The sequence below is a fragment of the Polyodon spathula genome, chromosome 6 (genome assembly GCF_017654505.1).
Source record: "Polyodon spathula isolate WHYD16114869_AA chromosome 6, ASM1765450v1, whole genome shotgun sequence".
Lineage (NCBI taxonomy): Eukaryota > Metazoa > Chordata > Actinopteri > Acipenseriformes > Polyodontidae > Polyodon > Polyodon spathula.
Genome location: NC_054539.1, coordinates 27,841,434 through 27,866,037, shown reverse-complemented (window position 1 = coordinate 27,866,037; position 24,604 = coordinate 27,841,434). Strand labels below are relative to the sequence as shown.

At 36.1% G+C, this 24,604-nt stretch overlaps 1 protein-coding gene across 1 annotated transcript in view; it reads right to left on the bottom strand.

Moving 5' to 3' along the window:
* LOC121317099 (prospero homeobox protein 1-like) overlaps positions 1 to 24,604 on the bottom strand; it is a 33,458-nt gene that overhangs the window by 4,759 nt on the left and 4,095 nt on the right. The window contains exons 2-4 of the mRNA XM_041252700.1: positions 21,830 to 23,620; positions 15,822 to 15,927; positions 9,610 to 9,804 (exon numbers count right to left, since the gene is read on the bottom strand). Coding sequence (XP_041108634.1) covers positions 9,610 to 9,804; positions 15,822 to 15,927; positions 21,830 to 23,553 — 2,025 coding nt within the window. The 5' untranslated portion in view covers positions 23,554 to 23,620. The remainder of the gene's footprint in view (positions 1 to 9,609; positions 9,805 to 15,821; positions 15,928 to 21,829; positions 23,621 to 24,604) is intronic.

Sequence of the window (24,604 nt, the reverse complement as noted above, 5' to 3'; positions counted from 1 at the left end):
TCATGTTTTAGTTCGGTTACAGAAGCTGTCTTTTTTAATGAAAACTTTTTTTTTTCTCTATATCTTAACATGCCATGACGTATTTCTGTAGAAGGCACTTGCGTTATTTCGGCCAAAAGGAAACATTACTATGAGAAATTAAACTGCTTTCTATTAATAATAACACCCAAATCATTGAACAGCTCTTTCAATACAAACATCTTTGTCACACACTATATTATTTAGGTCTTTTCCTTTAGGTTAACAGCACAATTGTGAAAATGAACATAAATGCTCCTGTGTTTTGCTTTCTATCTTGTATTGAGTCTCCTAGCTAATTGTTTGGAACTTTTCTTCTGTTCTTGGTGAATTGAAAAACAGTGATCATGATGTTACGACTGGGATAATATTGTATGTGTGACGTCAGGGTGAAAAAGAAGAGAGGACTGGATAAAAACACAGTAGGCATGGAGACAAACAGTCCAAGTACTTCACCGAGCATTCATTCACCCTTGTGTATGCATGATTCCTCTAAACAAACTCCCCAATCCCTGCTGTTTGTTAAGTAAATATTGATCAAGGAGAGGCGTACCTCCGGACAGCAGTGGCACAAGCCAGGGAAGCCAAGGCTGCAGACATGCTTCAGAGATGAAGACATAAGCGGTTTAAATCAACCTCTCACAAAGGAACACCGCAGGGATGCTTCCAGACCCCTCCCTCCCCGCGCGTTAGGTGACTGTGTGTGGTGATGTCCATTTCTAGTTTCAATATTGAAAAACACACAGTTCACAACAAACTTGGCACTGTAATTTACTTCATATGCGTCAAATTCATATGATTTTTATAAAGTATATCTCCATAGTGCTGCATTTGTTTTTGTCATCTTTTGTCATACACATAACAAAGAATACACTTTGAAAAAAAAAATGAAAGAAAAAGACTTTTTACATGAAGACGTTAACTGTGACCAGTTAAAATAACAAATAAGCTGGCTGTTACTTACAGAGAATGGAATACATAACATCTTTTGGAATGCTAGACTTAAACGTTTTGCATCAGAGTACAGTATATATTCTATTTTCTGAATATTTTTTAGCAGCTAATAGGGCTTACACTTCTCTGACCCTTACAGAGATAATTAAATATACTCTATCAAAACCTACATAGGGATTTGAAAATTTACTGAATAAAATAGATTAATTACTTTGCATCGGTTGTACAGAGCTATAGAAAAACAATACTGAAAGGTAAATATGAACAAAAACAAAAACAAGAAAAAACTACCATGCCTTCAGGAAAGCTAAAAAAATGCATGCAATGTTTTAAAACATGCAGACACAGGAAGCTGGCCTATCCGAGCAAAAATAACATTAGGCCAGAAAAAAAAACAACTATTTTTTGTAGATGCTAGCATTACAGTAATTGTCTTGCTTTCCCACTGATTTTATTAATATAAAAATAGGTGAAATTGCTAGACTGTAAGAGCTGTCATGAATGTACAATGAAAAAACACACTGTCAGAGAACAAATACAGTCCAAGGCCACCCTTTGAACGAAGTAATGGATTTAATCTGTCACGAAAGAGCAAAATAAGGCACTGCCTATGCCATATCAAATGTATGATGCTTCAAAAGAACAATGTCCTGTTGAACAAAAAGAGGCGGCATTCAGTAAACATTAATTTCAAGGAATCAATAGTCTATATGAGCAGAAGCCTTCTGTTTGAGAAACTGGCTCGAGTGTCACTTTGTCAAACAGATTTCAGGTTTTCTCAGTCAGATAAAGACAATTAGAAAACGAGGGTAACGTGTCGCAACCAAGGTTTAAAAACTATGCAGCCTTGAAACGCCCACCAGGTTGCTGGTAGATAGCTGGATAAACCAACTTAATATGTAATAAGAATTGGCCTTGTATTGACTTTTGCTTTTAATTCTCAAGAAAACTGTGTACACGTACCATATGTTAGATTCTCAAGGTGTGGAAAAAAAAAAAAAAAAAAAAAAAAAAAAAAAAGCTGCCAAGGACTTCAGAAGACCAAGATTAAAGACAATCAGAATGTTCTTCACATCTGTGCTCTACAGTTTACTCTTCCATGCACAACAAAATTACAGGCAATAAAAATGTCCTACTTAAATGCATGCAAACTGGGATTACCCTTATTATTAGCAAACTAACAACCAGTTCTTTCTGGTTCCTTTCTATTGTCTAAGCTATGGACTTTAATGTCTTTGGAATATGGAAATAGCAGTCTATAAGATGCAAACAAGGTTAGAGTCTGTCTGAAAAAAAAAATAGAATTTCAGCGGATTATTAACATTAAATCGATTTAAATCTATAGATGATTAAGCAATATCTGACAGTCCTCCATTATAATTTTTCATCTGAATCGAGAACTTATGTCCCTTATTTTAAAGCAAGTATAAAGGTACATTTTCAGAGAAACAAAATAATTATTCGTAATGAAAAAAATAATTACAATACTCTTTCTTGCACTCAGTTTATCTATTGCTAGTTTTATACTGTTAGAATTGTTTTGTTCTGCTTCAAAATGTGCCCTTGATTTTATATATGTATTTATAATTAAGACCAGGGCAGGTCATTCTCCATTTTCAAAGGCGTCACACAATACAGGATAACACACTTCATTCTGAAAGAAACAACCACTGTATGACGATTAAAACATTATCATTATTAAGATTTATACTCAGCAGAATCAACCACCACTGATAGTTGCTAGCTACATTGTATGAACATTGAAAGATGTATTTAAAACAATTTAATACTATGATTTTTTTTTTTTTTTAATGAATTATCTAGATGTTGTAAGCTTTGTGGGCACAAGTAGCCTCCAATTCCTAACTCTTGCTACCTGAATATTTAACGAAGTGAACACTAGAGCAGTTAATTAAAAAAATTAAAAGGAGAGACAATACTAGATGTATCTGTACTAAATCATTGAAAAAATGTCGTTTACAGGCCAGAATAGATACTGTACACTTTTACATGTTGCGATTCAGTGGTAACAATTACAATAAGCTCTACTCAAACCACTGCTTTGCTTGGACTAATTGAGCTATTTCAATCCTTTAGTAACAAAAGCTGCTTTCCAATTTAGAGACGCTTCATGGATTTGATTCAAAGAATACAAGGTCAGAAAAGGTGAAAGTGGGCTGGAAAGGGTAATAAAGTCACCTTGTCTCTTACTGCATAGCAACCAGCAAATCTGGGTAGAAATCAGGAGGACATCTGGAGCGAAATAAGGAAAAATGGGTAGGGGAGGGGATAAAAAGAGGGATCGACCAAGAAACAAAGTCAGCATAAAGAGCCGTACAAGAGGCAGCTTGGATTGGGCGTTCTTGTCTGGCAAAAGGAGGAAGGGACAGGCAGCAAGACTAATGAAGCGTTGGGGATATGGGACGTATGCCAGCACTAGAAAGAAGAAGTGCATCAGCTCTGCAGATGAGTCAAGCCCCCCTAGAGCAAAATAATGACATAATCACCATTGGTGTCACAGACCAGACTGCACACAAGGTGACATGGGAGAGAAGAAATGAAAGCAAGCCTTCAGAGGCTTTAGGTACACACTGTTCAACTGAAACAACAACTTAACTGAAAGACGTAAAAGGTTCATACAGGATTTTAAATATCTAGGGGAATGGATTGGAGTACGTGGTTATTTTTTTGTTTTGTGCCCTGCAGAGTTCAAACGCAATACCTGGATTTATGTGTGTGTGTGTGTGTGTGTGTGTGAGTAATAATAATGTCAATTTTGGGTCTGCACTTTCTGACATGTCATATTGGTTATCCTGATGTAAATCAATTTAAAAAAAAGGAACAATAATTGCATATAATAAATAAATAAATAAATAAATAAATAAATAAATAAATAAAGATAGAGAGGCTTCAGTGAGTTACAGGAAAATAATTTCATCAAGGGCTTCCGTTACATCATAAATTACGAGACAGAAGGTGGAGTAATTTATAAACTGTCACAGAAACCCGAGATGGAATTGTTTTCCTGTAACTCACTTAAGAGGCCCATCTATTATTTTTTATAATACAGGAATACCCATGTGATGCTAACAATAAAGAAGATGAGGTTCAGCGGTACATTTTTTTTTTTTATTTTTTTTTTTTAAATAGTGTTTTTCAGTGCTGTACGATACAAATGTAACAGCTTTACATTTTTTTTTTTTTTTTTTTTTTAACGTATTCTCATTTTGTTGATCATTAATGAACATTTTCGTACTGTGGGTGTTGTCGAGTGATTGAAAACAATACATTTTGTGTTTGAATTGAAAGTGATGGTCGAGGATTTGTAATGGGTCAAAGTTCAAGTATATTTTCTTCTAGAGAAATAATCACGTTTTGACGTCACTACTGCGGTGTCACTTTTTTTCGAATGGCTTCAGCCTTCTTCCCTGTATTTATGTGTGTGTGTGTGTGTGTGTGTGTGTGTGGGTATACATAAATATACACACATACACATTAAATAATCAAAAATAAAAAGAACACTACAATTATCCTTACTTATAAGCACTAGACATTTCAAAATAAAAAGTTGCAGTACAACATCTTCAGTAGCTAGGCAGAATTTCCCCTTTGACAGAAAACAAAACAGCCAAAGACAGTCAGCATGCTGCCACTTGTTTTTTTTAACCAATGCTTTCAATAATCCCCCCCCCCCCCAAAAAAAAAAAAGTACACCAAGTGTTGAACTTAAGTCAATAATGACCACTAGAAAATTGATAAACTTCTTCTTACAACTAGCTATTCTTGTTTGATAAGTATTAGGTTTTACGGTAATGCCTTTTCACCACGTTACTCATTACACCTCCCCCTTCCTGATAACAGGAACCACTCCCTGATCAAGACTTTTGACAAGCCAAATAAACCATACAATAATAACAATCTTCTGTGAGTCATCTCAGTTTGCTTCAGCAATATCCAGGGAGAAATAGATTACAGTAGGCTGCATGGTTACACAGCTGAAGAGTCACCGCTGTCACTGCAGCCCTTCAGTGACATCAGGTTTGAAGTGTCACAAGTACACATTCTGATGTCACATGAGTAGTTAGACTGTATAGTTTCATTTTCCATATAAATCCAGTGCAGAAAAAACTAAACAAAAAAACAAACGTGCTGTTTCTTTGTGCATTTAAGATTTATCTACAGGATATAAATATAGAAATTTAAAACTGTCAGTTACATACAAGCTAGATAATATATTGTTGTCAGCTATTACTCCCTTAACCTCCACCTTTCAGTAGATTCTAGCTAGTTCCATGAACACATTTTCTTTAAGGCAAACCTCATCTTCCTCTTAGTATCCCTTCAAAGTTCTTTCAACAAGCAGGGAAACAAAAGGCACACAAGTTTTTTTTTGTAAAAAGGGGACCCAATTACTTCATAGCAAAAGCCTGTTTCTATGGAAGGTAGGTGTTTGTGTTATTACAGCTGTCTCGGGTTTAAGTGACTTTTGTCAGCTTTAAGTGAATATCTGCCTGATGAGGCAAGCAAACAATGGTAAGCAAAGTTATAAGAAGAGACAAACACAAAGCACTTGGTGGCCCCTTTCATTGCTTCCAATTAAAGATTCATGAGTAAAGCTTACATTTTTTATGAGACTTTAAAAACAAAGATTATCATAACCAACATTTATGGTGCTTCCATTTGAAAATAAAAAGATTTGCAGACCATTTTGATAACCAATTACAGTATTCTGATATACCGTAGTCAGTGTAATATAATGCACCCCATATTAATCTATATTGCATAATCTTTTTCTCACAACAGCAACCTGTATGAACCTGAACAGAAACTGCAGGGAATCCCATTTGCAATATGTGAGATTCAAAATTTCTAAACTTGCTTAGATTAAAATGCTACATTAACACACCATTACAGTGTTGTTGTAATTTTGTACCGACCCAGAGAAACTTCCCCCATCTACTTATGACTCCCATTGACTGTCTCTGTGTAATCTGAATACTGTGTAATACACTGCCTGTCTCCGTTCAAAGACTTTACACAGTGATAGAACCAAAACAGATATCCTCCAATTACCCCACCCCTCAAAAATGTGATTAAATTATTTAAATTGGACATTATTTCCTTAATTAATTACACACACATATATCTAGTAGAGAAGCACTGAAGTGGCTAGAGTGTGTGTTCCTGTAAATCTCTTAGCTTCCTAACAGGAGCTTGTCAGTACAGTCAGATTTGAGTATCTCCAGGAGGTATGTTTGTTCAGTTTTAATCTAGGACCCCCTGCTGCCTCTGCAGAAATGTAAAGAGCTAAGGGTAAGGGGAGCTGAATGTCAGACAAAAGGCAGCAGCATCCAAAAAGACTTTACTTTTCCACTGCTCAGAAGGACAATTCATTATGAAGGCCTTTGGGGTAGGTCAAAGCAGGTTATAAAAAAAAAAAAGAAAAAAACACTGCTGGTCTAGGCTGCCTGACACTCACCGAGTTTGTTAAATGGTTATTATGCCTTTTGGGGGAAATAGCTGTAGCCACCAGAATAACCAACAGATGATTTAAAAGTTGTTGTTTTTTTTTTGTTTATTTTTTTTGATATGTGTCTCCCCTTGTATAAATTCTATTCTCTCTGTCAAATCATCTGTGCAGTGAAACTGTAGGATTTTTCCAAGAGCCATGGGGTAGGTCAGATAAAAAAAAATAAACCAAAAACACAGCCTTTTGGTTGTTCTTCATAAAAGTAAAAAGGGACAATTTTTCATCGGATGAATTCAGGGACAGGGAAAAAAAACAGACAAATACAAAGAACTGAAACTTTTTTCATCCCCAATATTAAATAAGGTAACTGATAAGGTCAGACACATGATACCTAAAGACATGAATCCGTGAACTCTTGAAGTCAAAGGACTTCTCTGTACTTTAACTGCAAAGCAACAGTCTTTCAAAAGGAAGGGAGATCCACTGAATCTCCTTTAAATGTTTTAATTTTTTTCAGCAGAAAGGAGGTGGGGGGGGGTTGAAGCTCTAAGTAGGGAAGCTTGACAGAAAAACCTTGAACTATTTTCTGAAGGAAAGATGAGACACTCCCCCCTGCCCCTCCGGGCTCTTCTGAACTTTGATAGGTGCCAAGACATTGGCACTGAAAGCTGGGTATAATTATGTGCTATTTCTTTGGCGGGAAAATGCTTTGTTCACCTCAACAAAGAACAATAAGTAAAAAAATTACTGAATCTTTTTTTTTTTTAGGGATGTTTGGAAACTACTGCATTGACATGTCATTTTTAATCGCATACAATAGGGGTTTCTATGCTTCCTTTAATAACTACACGCCATGTGTTTCAGTGTAAAAGTGATTTTGAAAAACAAAAACAGAACCCATTCACATGATACATGAATAAAACAAAACAAAAAAAAAAGTGTTTTACCGGTGTATTCCCTCTTACATTATGCAACAGAAGGCTCCTTCTCCAAATAGAATACCGCACATCAAATATCTGCAATATACTGTTTTTAATTTATCAGCTAACAATCTCATTGATGTTATGACTCAAGCATCTTGACAGATATTCTCAGATACCTGGATTGATGCATGGTATAAAGAAAGAAGGTGTATACCACTTCTATATAAATGTTTATAAATAAGTTATTCTAAAGACCATTCTGAAAACCTATGTTATATCTGCATTATTAACATTTGCTGATGGTTTTTGTTCTCAAAGTTTTTTTTTTTTTTGTTTCGTTGCCTGGAGGGGCAGCAAAGCTATAGTAATTACACAGCAAACTGTCTTGAGGGGAAAACCAAGAAAGCTTGAAAGGGGAAACACTAGCAGACACAAACATTAATGCAACAAAGGTAATTAATGAACTTGCTTTAATTTACAGCTCTGACTTGTTTTGTAATAAGGAATGCGACAATTACTTCATTAAAAGTTAGTGAAGGAAATAAAGACACATTTATAGAGGATAAATGAAGGCAGCAGAAAACAACCAAAATCTCAAAAGGCAAAGAAAGTATCGCTGAAGCACAATGACAGACTAGATTAACAATCAAAAGATAAGCAAAACAGAGGACATATTCATTTATGAGGAACAACCAAGGTGGAAGGAACGATGATGATGTTAAATTTGGCAAAGTATAATTTGCTGAATCGGCTTGTGTTCCACTTTCATGGTTCTGTGTAAGCAGTAATTAACAGGTAGAGGAGGTATTCAGCCTCAGCTATACTTTATATTATACCAAGTCTTGGTTGTTTTTCTCCCACTTGTGTTCAAAATTACAAGTTACAAAAAGAGCGTCATCACAGGTGTATGATAATGCAACATTCTTTATAGTTGGTTTTTCTGGAAAATTTGCATTGCTTAGTAAAAGGTCTTTGAACCAAGCTTCTAATCGGCACTTAGATCGACCTGCACAGGCACCTGTGGGTGAGCCAAATATGCAAAATATCCCTCCTAACTTACCTCTCAGCCATAAAAAGTCACATTCATGTTTTTTCTTTCAGCTTGCAATTTCAAAATGTTCATATGTAAATACGGTAAATTCTTTAAAATGTGTGCCTGGTAACAAAGCACTAGCTAGACACACCTACAACTTGTAGAGCTCTATAGTCAAATGCTGTATATTTACGATTAAAGATCTTTCTATAGACCACAACCACTGTGGACCAATAATATATAAAACGGTATTCATTATATACCATGAGAATGGCAAATTAGGTTATCAGAATTACTGCTTATTTTAAATAGTTCAACAAAGTTTTCTGTTGTGCAAAATGTCACTGTAATTGTAAAGGGCAGCACATTGTTGCATATTAGCAATTAAAAATATTTAGATCGTCAGATAAATAAATAGGAACTAGGGTGATGTTAGGAGTCACAGCTTGTGTTTGCTGATATGATGTGTTGTGTTTACTAGCAGATTAATGGATCGGAGTGTGGTAGATGCATCATTTTGGGGATGTTTCAGGGATCACCTAGGATTTTCCAACAGGTGGTCACTGGACATCAGTTTGAGAAACAGAGCAAATATCTGGTTAAATAAATATTGTCACCAATGCTATGGAAAATAAACACATAATTACATAATTTTAAATAGCTGATACTAATTTGTTAGCAAACTGACAGTTTATCTAACCAGTACAATATTTTAATGATTTCTAAATATTACAACAGAAACTTGCACACCTCAGCCAGTAGCAGAAAATGCACTTAAAAAAGGACAACTGCTTGTTTTGTAATACATTGCTTTGCCTTGCAACTATTTTGCATCATTTATTTATCTTGCATATACAAGCATGCCTGCTAAACCAAAGCTTAAAAAGGTAGGTATATATAAGTGATATATATATATATATATATATATATATATATATATATATATATATATATATATATATATATATATATATATATTATTTTTTTTTTTTTTTTTTTTAATACAACAGGAATTGTAAAGGCAAGAACCAACACATTTTGCATTGTTCAGGCAGAGGTTTTACTTAATCCATCAATTGCAAGTCATTGAAATTGACACTAGAAATACAATATTTAGGCGACTGGATCTTAGTACCATTGTATAACAATATGTATTTATTTTATGCCACTGGGCAAATTCCTTCTGCATGAAAAACCAGACAAAGTCCTACCTCAAAGTCATTTGCCTTGTTGTAGTGCATGTTGAGGGCCCTGTACAGCTCACAGTCCCGAGTGACATTCAGCTCCTCTGTGCCTGTGACTCCATCATTGATCGCTTGACGTGCAAACTTCTCCATCTGAATGTAGTAGAATTCTCGAAAGTTGCTGAACCACTTGATGAGCTGAGAGGTGATGCATCTGTTGAACTGTTTTAAAATAATCACTATATTAGCACAGTTTAACTGAAAATATACAAAGTAACATTCAGATGGAAGCTAAAATGGGTTTCTTTGGCCTCTTCCATAGCAGCACACAGAGATTTATCTATGTCAATTATGTCTGTAAAAAGTGTTTTCAATTTCTGCACAGCAAGAGTCCTTTTTGTAAAAGTTTCTCTTGTAGGAGTGTTAAAGTTGTTCCATAAGGTGCAGTGGGACCATTACGTAAATATGTCTGGGAAATACAAGTGTGACAGAGGTGTACATACAGTATACTGTATGCTGCTGTATTCAGGGTCACAAAGGTGACCCCTTTTGCCTCTCTTTAGTTAACTCTTACCCTTGAATAAACATTTAACATATAGCTTACAAGCTGCTTCTGTTCTAGTAAAAAAACAAACAAACAAAAAACAATAAAGCTTTATTTTCACTTTATGAAAGGACTTTAATTTAGAAAAAAAAGTCAGATTTTTTCAAATAAGTACATTATTATCAATAGTTGAATGCATACAGCCATTTGGCTTCTAAATAAGAAAATGGAAAGCTGGATTCACAAAGGTTAAAACATTACAGTAAGCTTGTGTCCCTGTAGCAGACTAACCTTTGGAAAACGCAAACAAACTGGAATGCAAACAATGAAAAAAAAGAAAATGTAACACAAAATGTAACAAAATAGTTTTTTGTGTAAAAAATAAAAATGATTGTGGACATTGTGGCTTTAAGAGGAAAAACTTTTCAAAATAAATAGTTTTTCTTTGTCAGAGCTCTGGACTGTTTGGGTGCTGCAATCCTTGTGGAGTTATACCCCTTGCCTTTTTGTCATTGTGGTATTAACCACCCCCCCCTCAGAAAAAAAGAGGGGTGTGCATTAATAAAAAAAAAAAAAAAAAAAAAAACAGCAAGCACTTATCAAGCACTGGCCATGAGAACATGCAGACCTCTGTCAGCTAAAGCGTATGTGGAGAGGGGAGGGGGGTTGGTGATCATTACCATGTAGAAAGTTGTTTCTATGCTAGCAAATTTAAGATAATGAATTGAATGAAAATTCATGGCAGGGAATCTAAGTAACAAGGAAACAGAAGCTGGGAGGGCTGGTGCTTCTCCCAAAAGGCCAGCCTGCATCATAATTGCTGTGCAGTTGCAAGAGTTCTTACAGATAATTGACCAGAAAAATGATTAAGTCATCATCAAACCGCTTCTGCCTGCAAGAGTTCAAACATGTACTTAACCTATCCAAGAATTATATATTCACTCTGTGTGTCTGCTCTGTCTGTATTCAGCCTTGCGGGGAACCCGATTAAAAAAAGACAACTGAAGGACCCCCGTTATCTGATCTTCTGGTTGCCGATTTCAATAGAACTTAAACCCATTACGATCTGCTGAACTTGGAGTTCTTCCCGTTTTATCTCAGCAGCAAAATACACTGTCCAAATTTCCAGACACTGAGATAAGGACCACAGGCCCCAATGACAGCTTACTGTTCCTTTTTAATTCTTTTAGAATAAGAAACAAAACATTACAAAATGATAGGAGGCTGGGCACTGGGGAATGAACATTGCTTTGACATGGAGATTAGGCTCTTGCATTGTTACAAGACATTGTCTCACATGAACAGGGCAGGAGAAAAAAGGGGAGGGTATTTTTTTCTAGAATGGCCCATGGATGACATAATGGAGAATACAAAAAAAGTAAGTCCGCATGACATTGTTTGGCAGGAGGGCATAAAGGGAGCTTTAAAGCGTATTGCTGCAGAATCGAAATACCAGAGATGCAGTGGCCAAAACAACACAGTCACTGGAACATGACAACTCAGCAATTAAGGATCATGTCATCTGCTTGTCAAACAAACACCCCCAAGTCATACAAAAAAAATTAACACTTATTTTGAGTATGTGGTAGCAAGATGGATTTCTCTTGATGGAGCAGGGCTGACCTACAACAATTTGTTTAAAGCCAGTGTGTATCCATGTAATACATATTAATGAATGATATTAAAAGAAAAAAAAAAGAAAGTATGACAATACAAACATGATATTGCTCTCTAACATGTCAAACTGAGGCAAAAAAAAAAAAAAGCATTACAAATACAGCAGTTTTTGTCTTTTTTTTTTTTTTTTTGGTTAGGACGTTTACATGTGATTCTATTAAAAATGTATGTACTATCATAAAAGATTAAGAAACAGATCAGTTCATTGTACAAACCCAGAGAAAGACATCTGTGGTTTGCTAATGTGTTTTACAAAAACTAATTGCTACAATAAAAGGTCTGTGTTTCCAAAGCAGAAGAGTCTCTGACTTTGATTAATGCTTCCCATGGGATACCTCCGTCCTGATATTTGCAAAGGAAACTTCCTAAATATTCAATGAGCACAGTCAAAAGATGCATAAAACAAATCCATTTGACACCTTAATCTAGCCAGGCAGCAATTGACTCAAAGGGGTGGAGGGGCTGAGAAACATCATTTGCGTAACACAGAAATGCTCAAAATCCTGTGAATGACTGTTCTTCAGGCAGACTACAATATAGCACGCTACTCCAAACAGCAGTTACATCTCCCTTTTCTCTTGGGTCAATAACCAGGTAACATGATACTACTGTACTTTACCAACTGCCAGAATGAGAGGTAAACTCACCAGTATCTAACCTACTGTCATAGTTTGAATAAAAACTCCCACAACATGAGGCATCATGCCAGTAAGCATTACACACAAAAGGCTTTGGGCAAAATACAAATTGTAGGAATTAAAGCTATTTGCCAGTCTCTAAGAACATTAATTCAACAAGCAATTTTAAGTTTTAAATTAGGTTGAAGGATAAGGGAGAGAAATGTTTTACTTTATGCATTATATTGTTAACCTACTGTGAAGTAAGTCCTGGAAAGAATTTTCTATTACACATTACCGCTTATTCTTAATAGTCGAGACAACTGATTGTTCAATGGTGTAGGCAACTTGCTCGTGACATTACTGTACATGTTGCTATATCTGCACTTGAAGTTATTACTCTGAAGTCGTACAGGTTTATTTTTCACCACTACTGAAGATTAACATTTGTATTTTATAGTCAAGACAACTATCTGTTGAGAAACATCCCAATATAAAACTTAAACATTGAAGGAAAGACAAAAATTGTTAAAAAGTAAAAATAAGAATTGATTTTTAGCCATTTAAAACAGTAAGAGAGAGGAGAGAGAAAATACAGACTGGAGAGGAGGGCTATAGTAGAAAATTATTGACCCGAGGGAAGACGATTGTTACCGACAGGGGTATAATGCACCCTGGAGGTAACAATAGTCTTCGAGGGACATTTCATTTTCCACTATGGCTGAGTCTGCAGTACATTTTATAATATATGAATCAGTCAAGAAAATAAGTGAGGCAAGGTTGGATAGTAAATATCACTTAAAATTTTGTTTTTTTATAGATCCGAAGGCTTAATAACCCAAAAAACAAAACAAGTTTTTGTTTGTTTTTTTCCCCAAATCGACTTGAACTGACAAATAAAATCTTTCCTAGATGGATACCGTTGTTTTTTTTTTTTTTTTTTTTAATTCAAGCAGAAAATAGGTGAAATCAACCTTTATGCTTTTTAAAGAAAAAGTTATATTCATATTCAACATGCAACAAAACCATACTTACCAACATTCTAAAAAATACTGTTACAAGAAATAAATTTATTATACAATTATTTATTTTTGCAAAATTCCAAAAACACCAATTCAAAAGTATTCATACCCTTTATGTTATGATAGTAATGTCTACTAGGTGCTAGAAATTTCGATACGATAATGCAGAACCTAATGCTGGATTGTAGGTGAACATTCTTAGAGAGTATAAAAGGGTTACCAATAAGTCAATATGGGAAAAAGTAAAAAGCTAACTATTGCTTCTATTATCAAGACTCAGGTTCTTTCACCAAGAAAAAGTGCAAGAATTGTGAAGATTTATAACAATCGGAGATTGACTGCCAAAGATATTCAAAGTGAATTGTCTGCAAGTGGGCCTGGAATTTCCAAATCAACCTCATGGTGAAGGTCCCAATGGTCACAGGCCAAGCAAAAAGCTACTCCTAGGAAAACATCACAAGGACAATCGCTTAAAGTTTGCAAAACAGCATTTGAGTGACGGTTATGAGTTCTGGTCAAAGGCTTTGTGGAGTGATGAAACAAAAATGGAGCTATTTGGTCATGCTGATAGTTGTTACGTTTGGAGAAAGTCTGGCGAGGCTTACAAAGAAAATAACACCATACCTACTGTCAAGCATGGAGAAGGTAATATCCTTCTATGGGGCTGTTTTTCCTCTACTGGCACAGGAAATTTAGTTCAAATACATACTAAAATGGATTCCATCGCATACCAAAAGATACTGGCCAATCATCTGAAACCCTCCGCTACAAAACTTGGTTTAAAGCGCAACTGGACGTTCCAACGCGACAATGACCCAAAGCACACATCAAAATCTACTTCAGAATGGTTAAAGAAGAATAAAATCAAGGTTCTGGAATGGCCTAGTCAAAGTCCCAATCTAAATCTGATTGAGAATCTTTGGTATGTGCTGAAGGCGGCTGTGCACAAGAAAAGTCCTTGGAATTTGAATGAACTGGAACAATTTTGCGTTGAATGGTCAAAAATTACTAAAAAAATCATGCCAAAAGCTCAATGACAAATATCCTAATAGTTTAAAAGTTATTATTGCTAAAGGTGCCTCAACTAGCTATTAATTTCATTTTCCTTGTCAGGGTATGAATACTTTTGAATTAGCACTTTTTGAGTTTTGCAAAGAAAGTTCTCAAATAAATAATTGCAGACATTAATTCTTGTAACTTTTTTTTTCCTCATCCACAAAAAGCAAAACTTTTACTACAATTTATTTATTTTTAACAAGAACTCTTTGGTACTATGTTGTGTTGAACATCGTTATAACTACCACAATGTAAGTTAAAAGTAAATGCAAACTTCCATTCAGTGTGTCAGCCTGAACTTCTCCACCACACAAACAATGGCAGGTCAGTATTAGCAGCTTGCACAATTATGCCATTTATCAAACTTAGAAAAAATATATTCCAAAGAACAACTTTTAATAACATTGAAGCATATTTGCACATTCATATAAAAAGCTGCATAAGGCCTAGTGGGTGGGATTAACTCATCTTAACCACACCTCTGTCATGTCTTAAAGTAATACAGCTGTGTCAGTTTTTTTATTTCAATATCTATTATTCTTTGCACATAGGGGGTGGTCTTGTAGAGTCTGGAACTTAATTTTTTTGTTTGCGATTATTTTTTTGTTGTTGTTTTTTGGTAAAATACCATGGGGAAATGTAATAATTGGAACAAAACTAGTACATATTAAACATTAAAAAACACCATTCCAAGTATATTATATAGATGATTATATTAACACCCTCCTAAAAATATCAGCAGTATGACTTGTGAAGGTAGGGTTTCCTTTAGTAGCCACATGGTGTGCAATTACTGGCAGGTCAGTAGCCCCCAATGACAAAGTTAGGAGGCTGTGTAACTCAGTAGGCAGAGGGAGAGGGCAGCTGTGAGTGGACAGCCTTCATATTCTCATTTGAATAATGTGGCCTGAATCTGTCACTTTATTTATCCTCCTTATGCTCAGTGTACACTGAAATCAACAACAAATTAAGTCGTAAATAAGAGACAATCATCACCATTGTTGTTGTTGTTTTGTTTTTAATTCCGAAGCAGCAGCTGAATGTACTGAGATTTTATACAACAAAAGCTCTTCAAGAATGCATATGTTGTCAAAAGCATTCGAGCATAGAAACCTCTAAACAATGAAGCTAGAAGCACTTCTCATCATTTGTGCTTTCAAGTCTACTCTAACTGTCACAAAAAATTTGAACCGAAGTTAGAAAAGACCATTTCAAAGTTGATTATTTGTTTAAATATATTGTACACTGCTATCCCAAGAAAGACACAACTATTTCACATTAAACAGCATCTAAAAAAAAAAAAAAAAACATATATCATCTTACCTTCACATCAGAGAAGAACATCTTGAGCATGTTGGAGCTTGGGTATCTTGTGTAAAAGAACATCAGCTTTGCCTTTTTTAAGTGGTTTGGTGAAAGTCCTTCCTGAATTTGCTATAGGTTAATTAAGGAAAATTTGTCCAAACATATTTAGATATGCACAATTCAATAAACATATCACCCCCTCAGTCCCCTAAACCCAAAACTGATTACGCACAAACTCATCTAACAAATGAGCAAACATAGGAACAAAGCTAACATGAATATTCATTTGAAGTAGGTAAATCCAACACCTGGAACAAAGCTTGAGACTATTAAAAAGAACTAGGAGGAATACAATAGCAAGTAATGTACATTGATTATATAGATAATCATTTAACATACTCGTATACATACAAGCAGTAGCTGCAATTGTAAGGTCGAGGTGTTGCAAGGTACAACATGTGTAATAGGTAACAGAGTAACACTGTCACACTTCAGTACAGAAATATGATGTAGCATATTAGTATTTTAATATATTAGTAACTAAGGAAACTGGTAACACCTTACATTTAGAAGCCTGTAATCTTTATAAGATGTGCTAAGTCAAGATATATCAAAGGTTATTTTACTAACAATAAAAAGGTCTTTTGGGGTGAGCAGATCAATAATTGTGGTTTAGCTAATCAATAAATGTCTACTTACCCAAATAAAGGGGCCTATTTATCTGGAAACATCATTACCCCCTAGATTTGTAAACAGAAGCTACTGAAGAAAGTCCCAGGAGAAAGTGGGGCTAACCGAAGCAATCTAGACATCCCAATTATCCTACAGTTTCTTGGCACTCTTTTGCACACTGCGAGTTAGGACGGAATTGGTCACATCTGTGCCGCAGACTGGTCCTGCCATTTCCTCTGCAAATTAACGGCTTCATAATTTATCAGAAATGAAGATGCATGGGGACAGAAATCGATGTGACTCCACAAGGTCAATTAGGAGGGTTCTTCACACAAGTTTATAAATTCTGCTCATCTCCTAGCTCTGTCTGTGTGCTGTTTACTTGCTATTTTATAATACTGTGTGCAACAGAACTGGTTCATTTTCACATGCATTTATTATAGCCCATATGTACTGTAAAAGTTGAAGATTAGATGATTGTTATTTCACAAATGTTTATGAAATATAGATTTAGATCCTATTTAAGTGAAGGGTGAACAGAAATAAAAGTTTAACTAATTTCTCTAGGTCAACATCCTTGCTTGAAGAAAAAAAAACCTTATCTATGTTAGCAAACTCTGAAGCAACTTGATTGAACTGGCTCTTTGTATTTCAGAAGCTTAATGATTGCATTGATGATAACTCATGACTGACATGCTTCTTGTGCCAAGAGAGGAGAGTTGAAAGAACTCTCAGTGACCTCCATTAGACTGATAGGGAAGACTAAAAGAGTATTACACTCTCCTCCAGTGCCATCTGTCATAACGCATAAGTGAAATAACAGCACCAAATGAAAGAAAGAAAGGAAAGCCGTCTGCTTTCACTGAGACAGGACATCTGAAGGAGCTAAAACTTTCATTCACAAATTAGAAAATGCTTTAAAAAATGTAAAAAAAAAAAAAAAACTACATTTACACAAGGGCATGATTTGGGCATTGTTTTCCCCGAATTGTTACAGAACTGGCACTGCTGAAAAAAAAAAAAAAAATTGTTGAATAAGCAATTAATCATTCTGTAAAGCTCATTTCAAAGTACATTATGTTGCAGATTTCTTTAATATTTTGCATTATTTCATCTCAATTAAGTCACAAACCTGATCTGTTTAAAAGATTAACACTGACCTAATTTATTAGAAGTCAATCGATACTATTAATATGATCTATCTTTTTTGGAACAGAAGAAAACAGGAATCCTGCCCAGAATCCAAAGTGCATATTAAACCACTCTAATCAATTCAGATGACAGCATTTTTGAATGGATCAGTTCAACAGGAACATGGAAGCAGTAAAACTTCTGTTTTAGAATTCTCAGACAAGAAAAATGTGCGAGAATGAAATGAAACATTACTCCTGTTGGTAGATCTGGTGTTTGTGTGGCCTGGAACAATCTGCATTCTAGGTATCCTAAAATGTTCAGTAAAAAATATTTGAAGTTTCCAGGGCAGAGACAGTGATTTGAGTAAATACCTTTATTTTTAAACTGATAAAAGAGTTTCATGAAAGTGATGTATTTACTGGTAACATTTAACTTATCATTTAATCAAATCTGATCTTTCATGGATTCAATGCCCCAATTAATTATAGTGCCATTAGTCCCAACATTAAAGTGTTGATTTTTTTCATACCAATACCTTTAAAAGTAAAAAAATAATAATAATAATAAAATAATAATTCTCAGTAACTGAAGTTATTTTTGGTTTTTGAGAAAGATCACAATAAAAAATTAAGATGCCTAAAAAGGAGACAGTGGTTCGTATTTAACAGGGTGGGAAACTACTACATTGGGTGCATGAAAAGTCTCAAATCCAGAGTTACTTAACTAAACACTTGTTCAGTAGGTCAATGTGCAGATTTTTTTCTTTTACCTACCTTTGTTGGGTATTTCTTTTTCTTTTTTAATTATGCAAACAGGCCAATTTGGATCTATCTCTTTGGCCAAATGCACCATACAGTATACTTTATCTTTCAACAATTTACAGCTCAATATTTCTTTTCAGCATCACTGGAAGACAATATTACAACAAAACAGTGTTAGGTTTTTGGGATGCGCATACTACAATTTCCAGGTGAATGCATGGTGAGTTAATAATACAATACTAATAATTAGTCTTTAAAAACAAAAAGGTGTAACAGACCAACTGGCTAATTTCCCTGTTCAAGTGTTTGTGCTGAAAGGCAACTGTTCTTCCAAGAAAGCACTAGCTGTTCCTAGGATATTTACACGCGCACAATGACTCATGATGGAATAGACTTGGTAAACATACAGCTGCACTGAACACAAGCTGAGCCTCATTCAAGGCCAGGAAAGAAAATTAGCACAAATAAATATTAAGGAGTTAAAATGAGGGAGTGGGAGTAGAGAGCAAACAAGCTATGTCCTGGTAGCTTATGTGTCTCAATTTTTTGAGCTTTTTGAAGACAGATGACATTCAATTCTATGGTGTCATGCAAAATAGAAAATAACTGCTGAAACTTGAACCAGCTGCCAGGTGTAAAAAAATAAAATAAATAAATAAATAAAAGACGACAAATCCATAAATTAATGAAAGACATCTGCTCAGGAACATAAAAGATTAGAGGAATATTGCACTGCAGCTGAACCTAAAGCAGTGTTCAAACAACCTGCAAATCTGTGTGTTGTATGTTTACAAGGCATATTATAGATCACCGTTACCACCTGAGTCATGGCTGCAAGTTTGCCTGTGCTTTAAACGCAATGATATTGGGATCATGTCTTGGAAAGACATGCACTGCAATTAATAATTAAGCTAGCCAGCCAAGTGGTGGAATAAATCAGATATCCTGGAACACAAATAGTCACAGAATGGATTTCTTGGTTACAAATACCTGCTAACTACTAGCTGTCCAGTTCAGTTATAAGTTATAAGTGCAGCGTAATGTGTGCTATTGGACTGCTGTAATGCTATTTCTAACTAGTATTGTTCCATTTAGGATTATAGTTATATAGAGACTACTTTTGTTTTACAAAACCAGGAAGATGGACAGTGTATATGGTTTGCCACAATTTTTTTTTTTTTTTGTAATAGCATTTTACATCCTACAAGCTCATAGAGTGAATGTTATATTTTACTACTCCACTATCTAGCTCTCTTAGTACGGGGCTTTACATCATTTCGTGTGTCTCTTAAAGTTCAGACCCTAATCTATGGTAAATGCAAAGTGTCTTCACCTGCACAAAGGTCTTAGAACTGCGCAAACCCAAATGCAAATGTTTTGGGAAAAGAACAAAGCTATTTTTCTTGAGATGCAAAGAGGCCGCGTGACAAGGAAGATCATGACTCTCACGGACAAAAACAATTGGCTGTCTGTTTCTTCTTGGATTTGAATAAAACTTAATATTTGATTAAATATATCAATTAGCAAATGCTTAGCATACATTCAGACTAAAACATGAACCCATGATGCATGTGCACCTTCCTGGCATCTTAAAAAACTAAAACTAAAACAAAAAAATGTTTAACTGATTCCTGCAAAAAAGATTGAAAGATTGGATTCAGTAATTCATTTACTTCAATCGTCAGCCTTATTTAGAGATCACTTAATTAAAATATATATTATTCTTTGTCTCTAGAATTCAAATACATCACAAGCACTGAATAAATTAGCAGATTCAAACACAGTTTACGCTAAAGGTTAAGAAACCATTTGAAAGATAAACAGCTACCTGCAAACACCTGCTAACACCAGCTTCAAAGAAAGGAAAGGAAAATACTCTGCTGCCAGGCAACAGCAAATGGTGCAGCAAGTAAGTGACTGTAGTCAACAAATTTTTGTAAAAATATAAATAGAAACTGTAATTATTACATTTACAATGTGATATGATAAAAGTGGGGCTTTATCACACAGGGGTACATATCCTACCAGGGAATCGGTTTTGTGTTTGTTTAAAAACAAACCTAAAAAAATATGGATTGAAAAATAGCCCTAAAATAATAATAATAATAATAATGTAGGATTAATACTACCACAGTTGCTGCTACTCTAATAATAATAGTAATAATTCAATAAACTGAATCATAAAACTATATTTCTAATACATTATAACCTTTGAATTTCTTGAATAAGGACAATAGTGCATACATTTTCAAAAGGATCTCTACCAAAGATCTGGTCTGGAATGTTTTTTGTGTGTCTGCATGAACAGTGGTTATTCGCGCACAGCAGAACACTATATCTGCAACAGCAGGTGGGGAATAACTTCTTGTGTTTGCGCAAGTAATGGAAACAAAAGCAAGTTCTTACAGCACAATCACAGTTAATAACATACATTTAAAAAGGTTTAAATGATGCACTCAGTTTCATCATAAGACTATTGGAAGAACCCAGGGGTTAATGGACAAGACAATTACTTGATTGTAATTAAATCTAAGTACAAGAGTCTCCACATATAGGAACACCTCCTAAGAGAACACTTCAGCTAAGAGAACAACCTTGTGGTGAAACAAATTTCTCATTGTAAATGTTCTGCCTAAAGGAACAGGAACTTTGATTAAAAAAACACGTTCACAACTGAGAGAGTACTGTTTTGTAACCTGATAATTCATCAACTTAAATTCAAATGGTTTATTCAATCTTTTCAAAACTGTTATCGTGAGAGTGTCTTAGGCACACTGATTGGTTCATTGGCTCATGTTGTATTCTGTTTTCCACAAGTGAACCTCATCACTAGAAAATCCCATCTAAACAAATGGTCAGCAATTTGGTATTTCCTGTCCTGGTGAATTGCTTCACCATTCTGTTAAATTATTTTGTATTTCATTATGAGTCCTGTACATGTATTCACAATGGATATAGAGCTGCTGCTGTATTTTTTATCGTGTGTAGGGTGCTGTGTTAATTCAGTTTGACAGTTAGTGTATTAACGTTAGTTTGTCTGTTACTTTATTATTACAGTTTATTAACGTACAATTTCTCTTACTTATTCTGTTCATTTCATATGTTGATGCATGTGCGCCATGACAAGTAATATACTTATTTATTTATTGATTCATATTGTCTCTGGTGCTCAACTCCAGCAAAATGAACACTTCGCTTGCTTCCTGAAGGGTGTTATCTTAGGTCAGAGACTACTGTATCTCTATGATACAACCCTGTAGTGTTCTATAAAAGATAACAATTAGCGTTCTATCAGTAATCGAGTTCCATGTTATAAAGCCCTGCAGTGATCTCTGAAGTACTGAGGAATCCTAACTATAATCCCTGAAATCCTCTCTAGTAATCAATTGATAGCTTACTAAACAAGCTACATATACATAACACAAAGCATATTTTCACTTTTTTTTTTTTTAAAAGGATATTGTACTTCCTGAATAAGGTGAAATCTCTGCCATGTCCTGAAGGTCTCCACACTCAGACTTTATGAGGGATAAAGATAGGCCTTCAGTTGTGCTGCCTGGGTATGAAGGTGAGCAAGATCGATGGTTCATGTGATTGGATGACATCTTGGTCCGCAGACTAGTGGTCTCCCTGGACAAGTCCAAGGATTCTGGAGACACCCTGTCTTTGCCCGAATAGGAACCCGAAGGGGTGCCTAAAGGGTTCTGAAATGGGTAGCCCATGAGGGGAAGGGGGAAGGGGTGGCGGAAAGAAGGAGAGCCAAAGCCCACAGTGGCTGACAGTGGAGATGGATGCAGGGAAGGGTGGTGATGGTGATGGCCTACAGGGGTGGGAGTGGAGGATGATTGGTCAGATGAGTTCTTTCGAACCACCAGGGGCAGTGCTTCTGTCTGGTCGTTGGAGCTAGGCATCTGCATGTTGGTAAAAGTGTCTAGCGGGTTAGGAATGATGACATCGCCAAAGCACTGTAGCCGTTGGTTGGCGGTGTGGAAGTTTGGGTTCTCCCCATTGACAGCAAACCGAGCTTGAGGCATCTGGAGGGGTGGAAAGACCTGAGGAACGGGTTTTGAGAAGACCTTAACCACTGTGTCCACTACCTGGGACATGGCAGTGTTCAGTTCCTGTTTTAATGTCTCAGCCAGCTGCTTGCCTTCCATGTGCATGGCGGCTGGCCCTTGGTCTTTCCCTCTCTGGCTGTCTCTTTTAGGCTTTTCTGTCATCATTGCATGTTGCCTAATGAGGGCACGTGCACGATCGATGAAATGCCCTGGGTCCAAGTCGGACATTTCGTTGTCTGATCTGTCAGCAACTGAGTCTTGGGCCTGGTGGTCCATGCCATCCGAGTGCATGCTGTCTTCAGACAAGTTACCATCTTCTTCATTTTCCGAATCTGTGCTGTCGTAGATTTGATAGAACTTCTCTTGAAGCTGCCGCAGCTGCTTCTGCATATCCTCCAGCTGTAGTTTCAGCTGCCTGCGCTCCTCGTGTTTCTGCTCCTTTCTGGCTGAAACCAGCTGCTGGAAGCTCTGTTGCTGCTGCTGGGGCAGCTTCTGCTTGCGCTTGTTTTCCCGGTAACTCTCCCGGGGGCTGGGGGGCTGTGGTGCCCCCTCTCTGTCATTCTCATTTCCACGTAGAGCAACGCTGGGAGAGTGGCTCATACCGCGGATTATGTTCTCCACTCTGGCCCGCTTGGCTCTCAGGTGCTCATCGCCAAGACGCTCAATATCAAACTGGCTCATGGTCGGCCTGCTGAATGGGGAAAGACACTCTTGGGGACTTTCTCGCGAAGAGTTACTGCAGACATCCTCCTGGTGAATCTCTGAGCCTGTGCTGGAGAGCCCACTGCCTTGAAAGCTGGGCTCTGTGCCACCATTTTTGGTCATGTTATTTTTCAACAGCTGGGAAATGATGGTTGCTCCAGGAAAAGGGATCATGGCATCTTCGTACGAGTTTGCCCTCTTCAGCAGCTTGCGGAGCACGTTTGACTTCTCCCCATCTGCATGCTGCACCACTGAACACTCAACGTCCTGCTCTGAACCGTGGGGATTCATGGCACTGAATAAGGTTGCTCTTCCTTTAGTGAAAACCACAGATGCTGTCCCTACAGTCCTTTTCACTCCAATGTCAACTCTTCTTCTCTTGGTTTGTCTGCTTAAGAGGGCTGCGCTGTCATGGTCAGGCATCACTCGACTGTTATTGTGCCATCTTCAAAAGCTTGTCAGCTGGGCACAGCTCGAGAATCCTGGGACCCTGGCCAACAGAACAAAAGGACTGATGAATCATTTTTTTTAATTTCTCCAAGTTTCCTGAACTCAAATCTGAATAAAACATAAAATGCATGCGGCATTACTGAGATTTGTGGCGCACTACAATTATTGCAATAATGCACTCTGGTTGATTTTTTTTTTTAAATATAACTGCTCTGGTGGTTTAAGATGGATTAACAAAAAAATATGCAAAAACTGCAACAATATCTGCAACAGCTATCTGATTAAATGTAGTATATTGGGATATACTGTAGCCATAATAATAATAACTTGAATTTATTATAGCGCCTTTCACACCTAGGTGTCTCAAGGCACTGAGTAGTAAGTTGTTGTAGACAAGAACCCCAATGCACATTATGTTGGGTGGACTTATCTTTATAAGATAGATCGCGGGGGGGGGGTTTTGGGGGTGTGGGGGGTGGTCGAGTGGCAAATTTCAATTTCAAAAGGCAGGACACACTATAACAGGACAAAGCGCTGCATACAATTAGGATAATTATTTGGTCCTGTCCCCATTTACACCAGCATGCGCAAAAGAAAACTACAGAAAACTGTTGTCTTTAGCATCATATCCACAGTTACAGAAAGGTAGTTCTAGTTAACATTATAAAGAAAAATCATGCAAAGAAATAATTAGTGTATGAGAAGTAACATTCAGTGATAGCTGGCAATTAGTATGAATACATTTTAGGGCATTTCAGTGAAATTCATGAGTAACTCTTATCCAACTTTTTGTTAAAAATGATAAAGAATTATACCTGAAAGACATCTAAATGATACCTAAAAGATAATTAAAAGAGCTCAAATAAGTGTCATTGTAATTATTAGGTTTCTGGTTTAAAGGGATGCACATTCAAAATGATTCAATCAATTAAAACACTGAAATAGACTAGTAATGTAAAAAATACAATTTCCTAAAGGTTAAATTATATGCTACTTGCTTGCATTATTAACAGAAGGGTGCTAA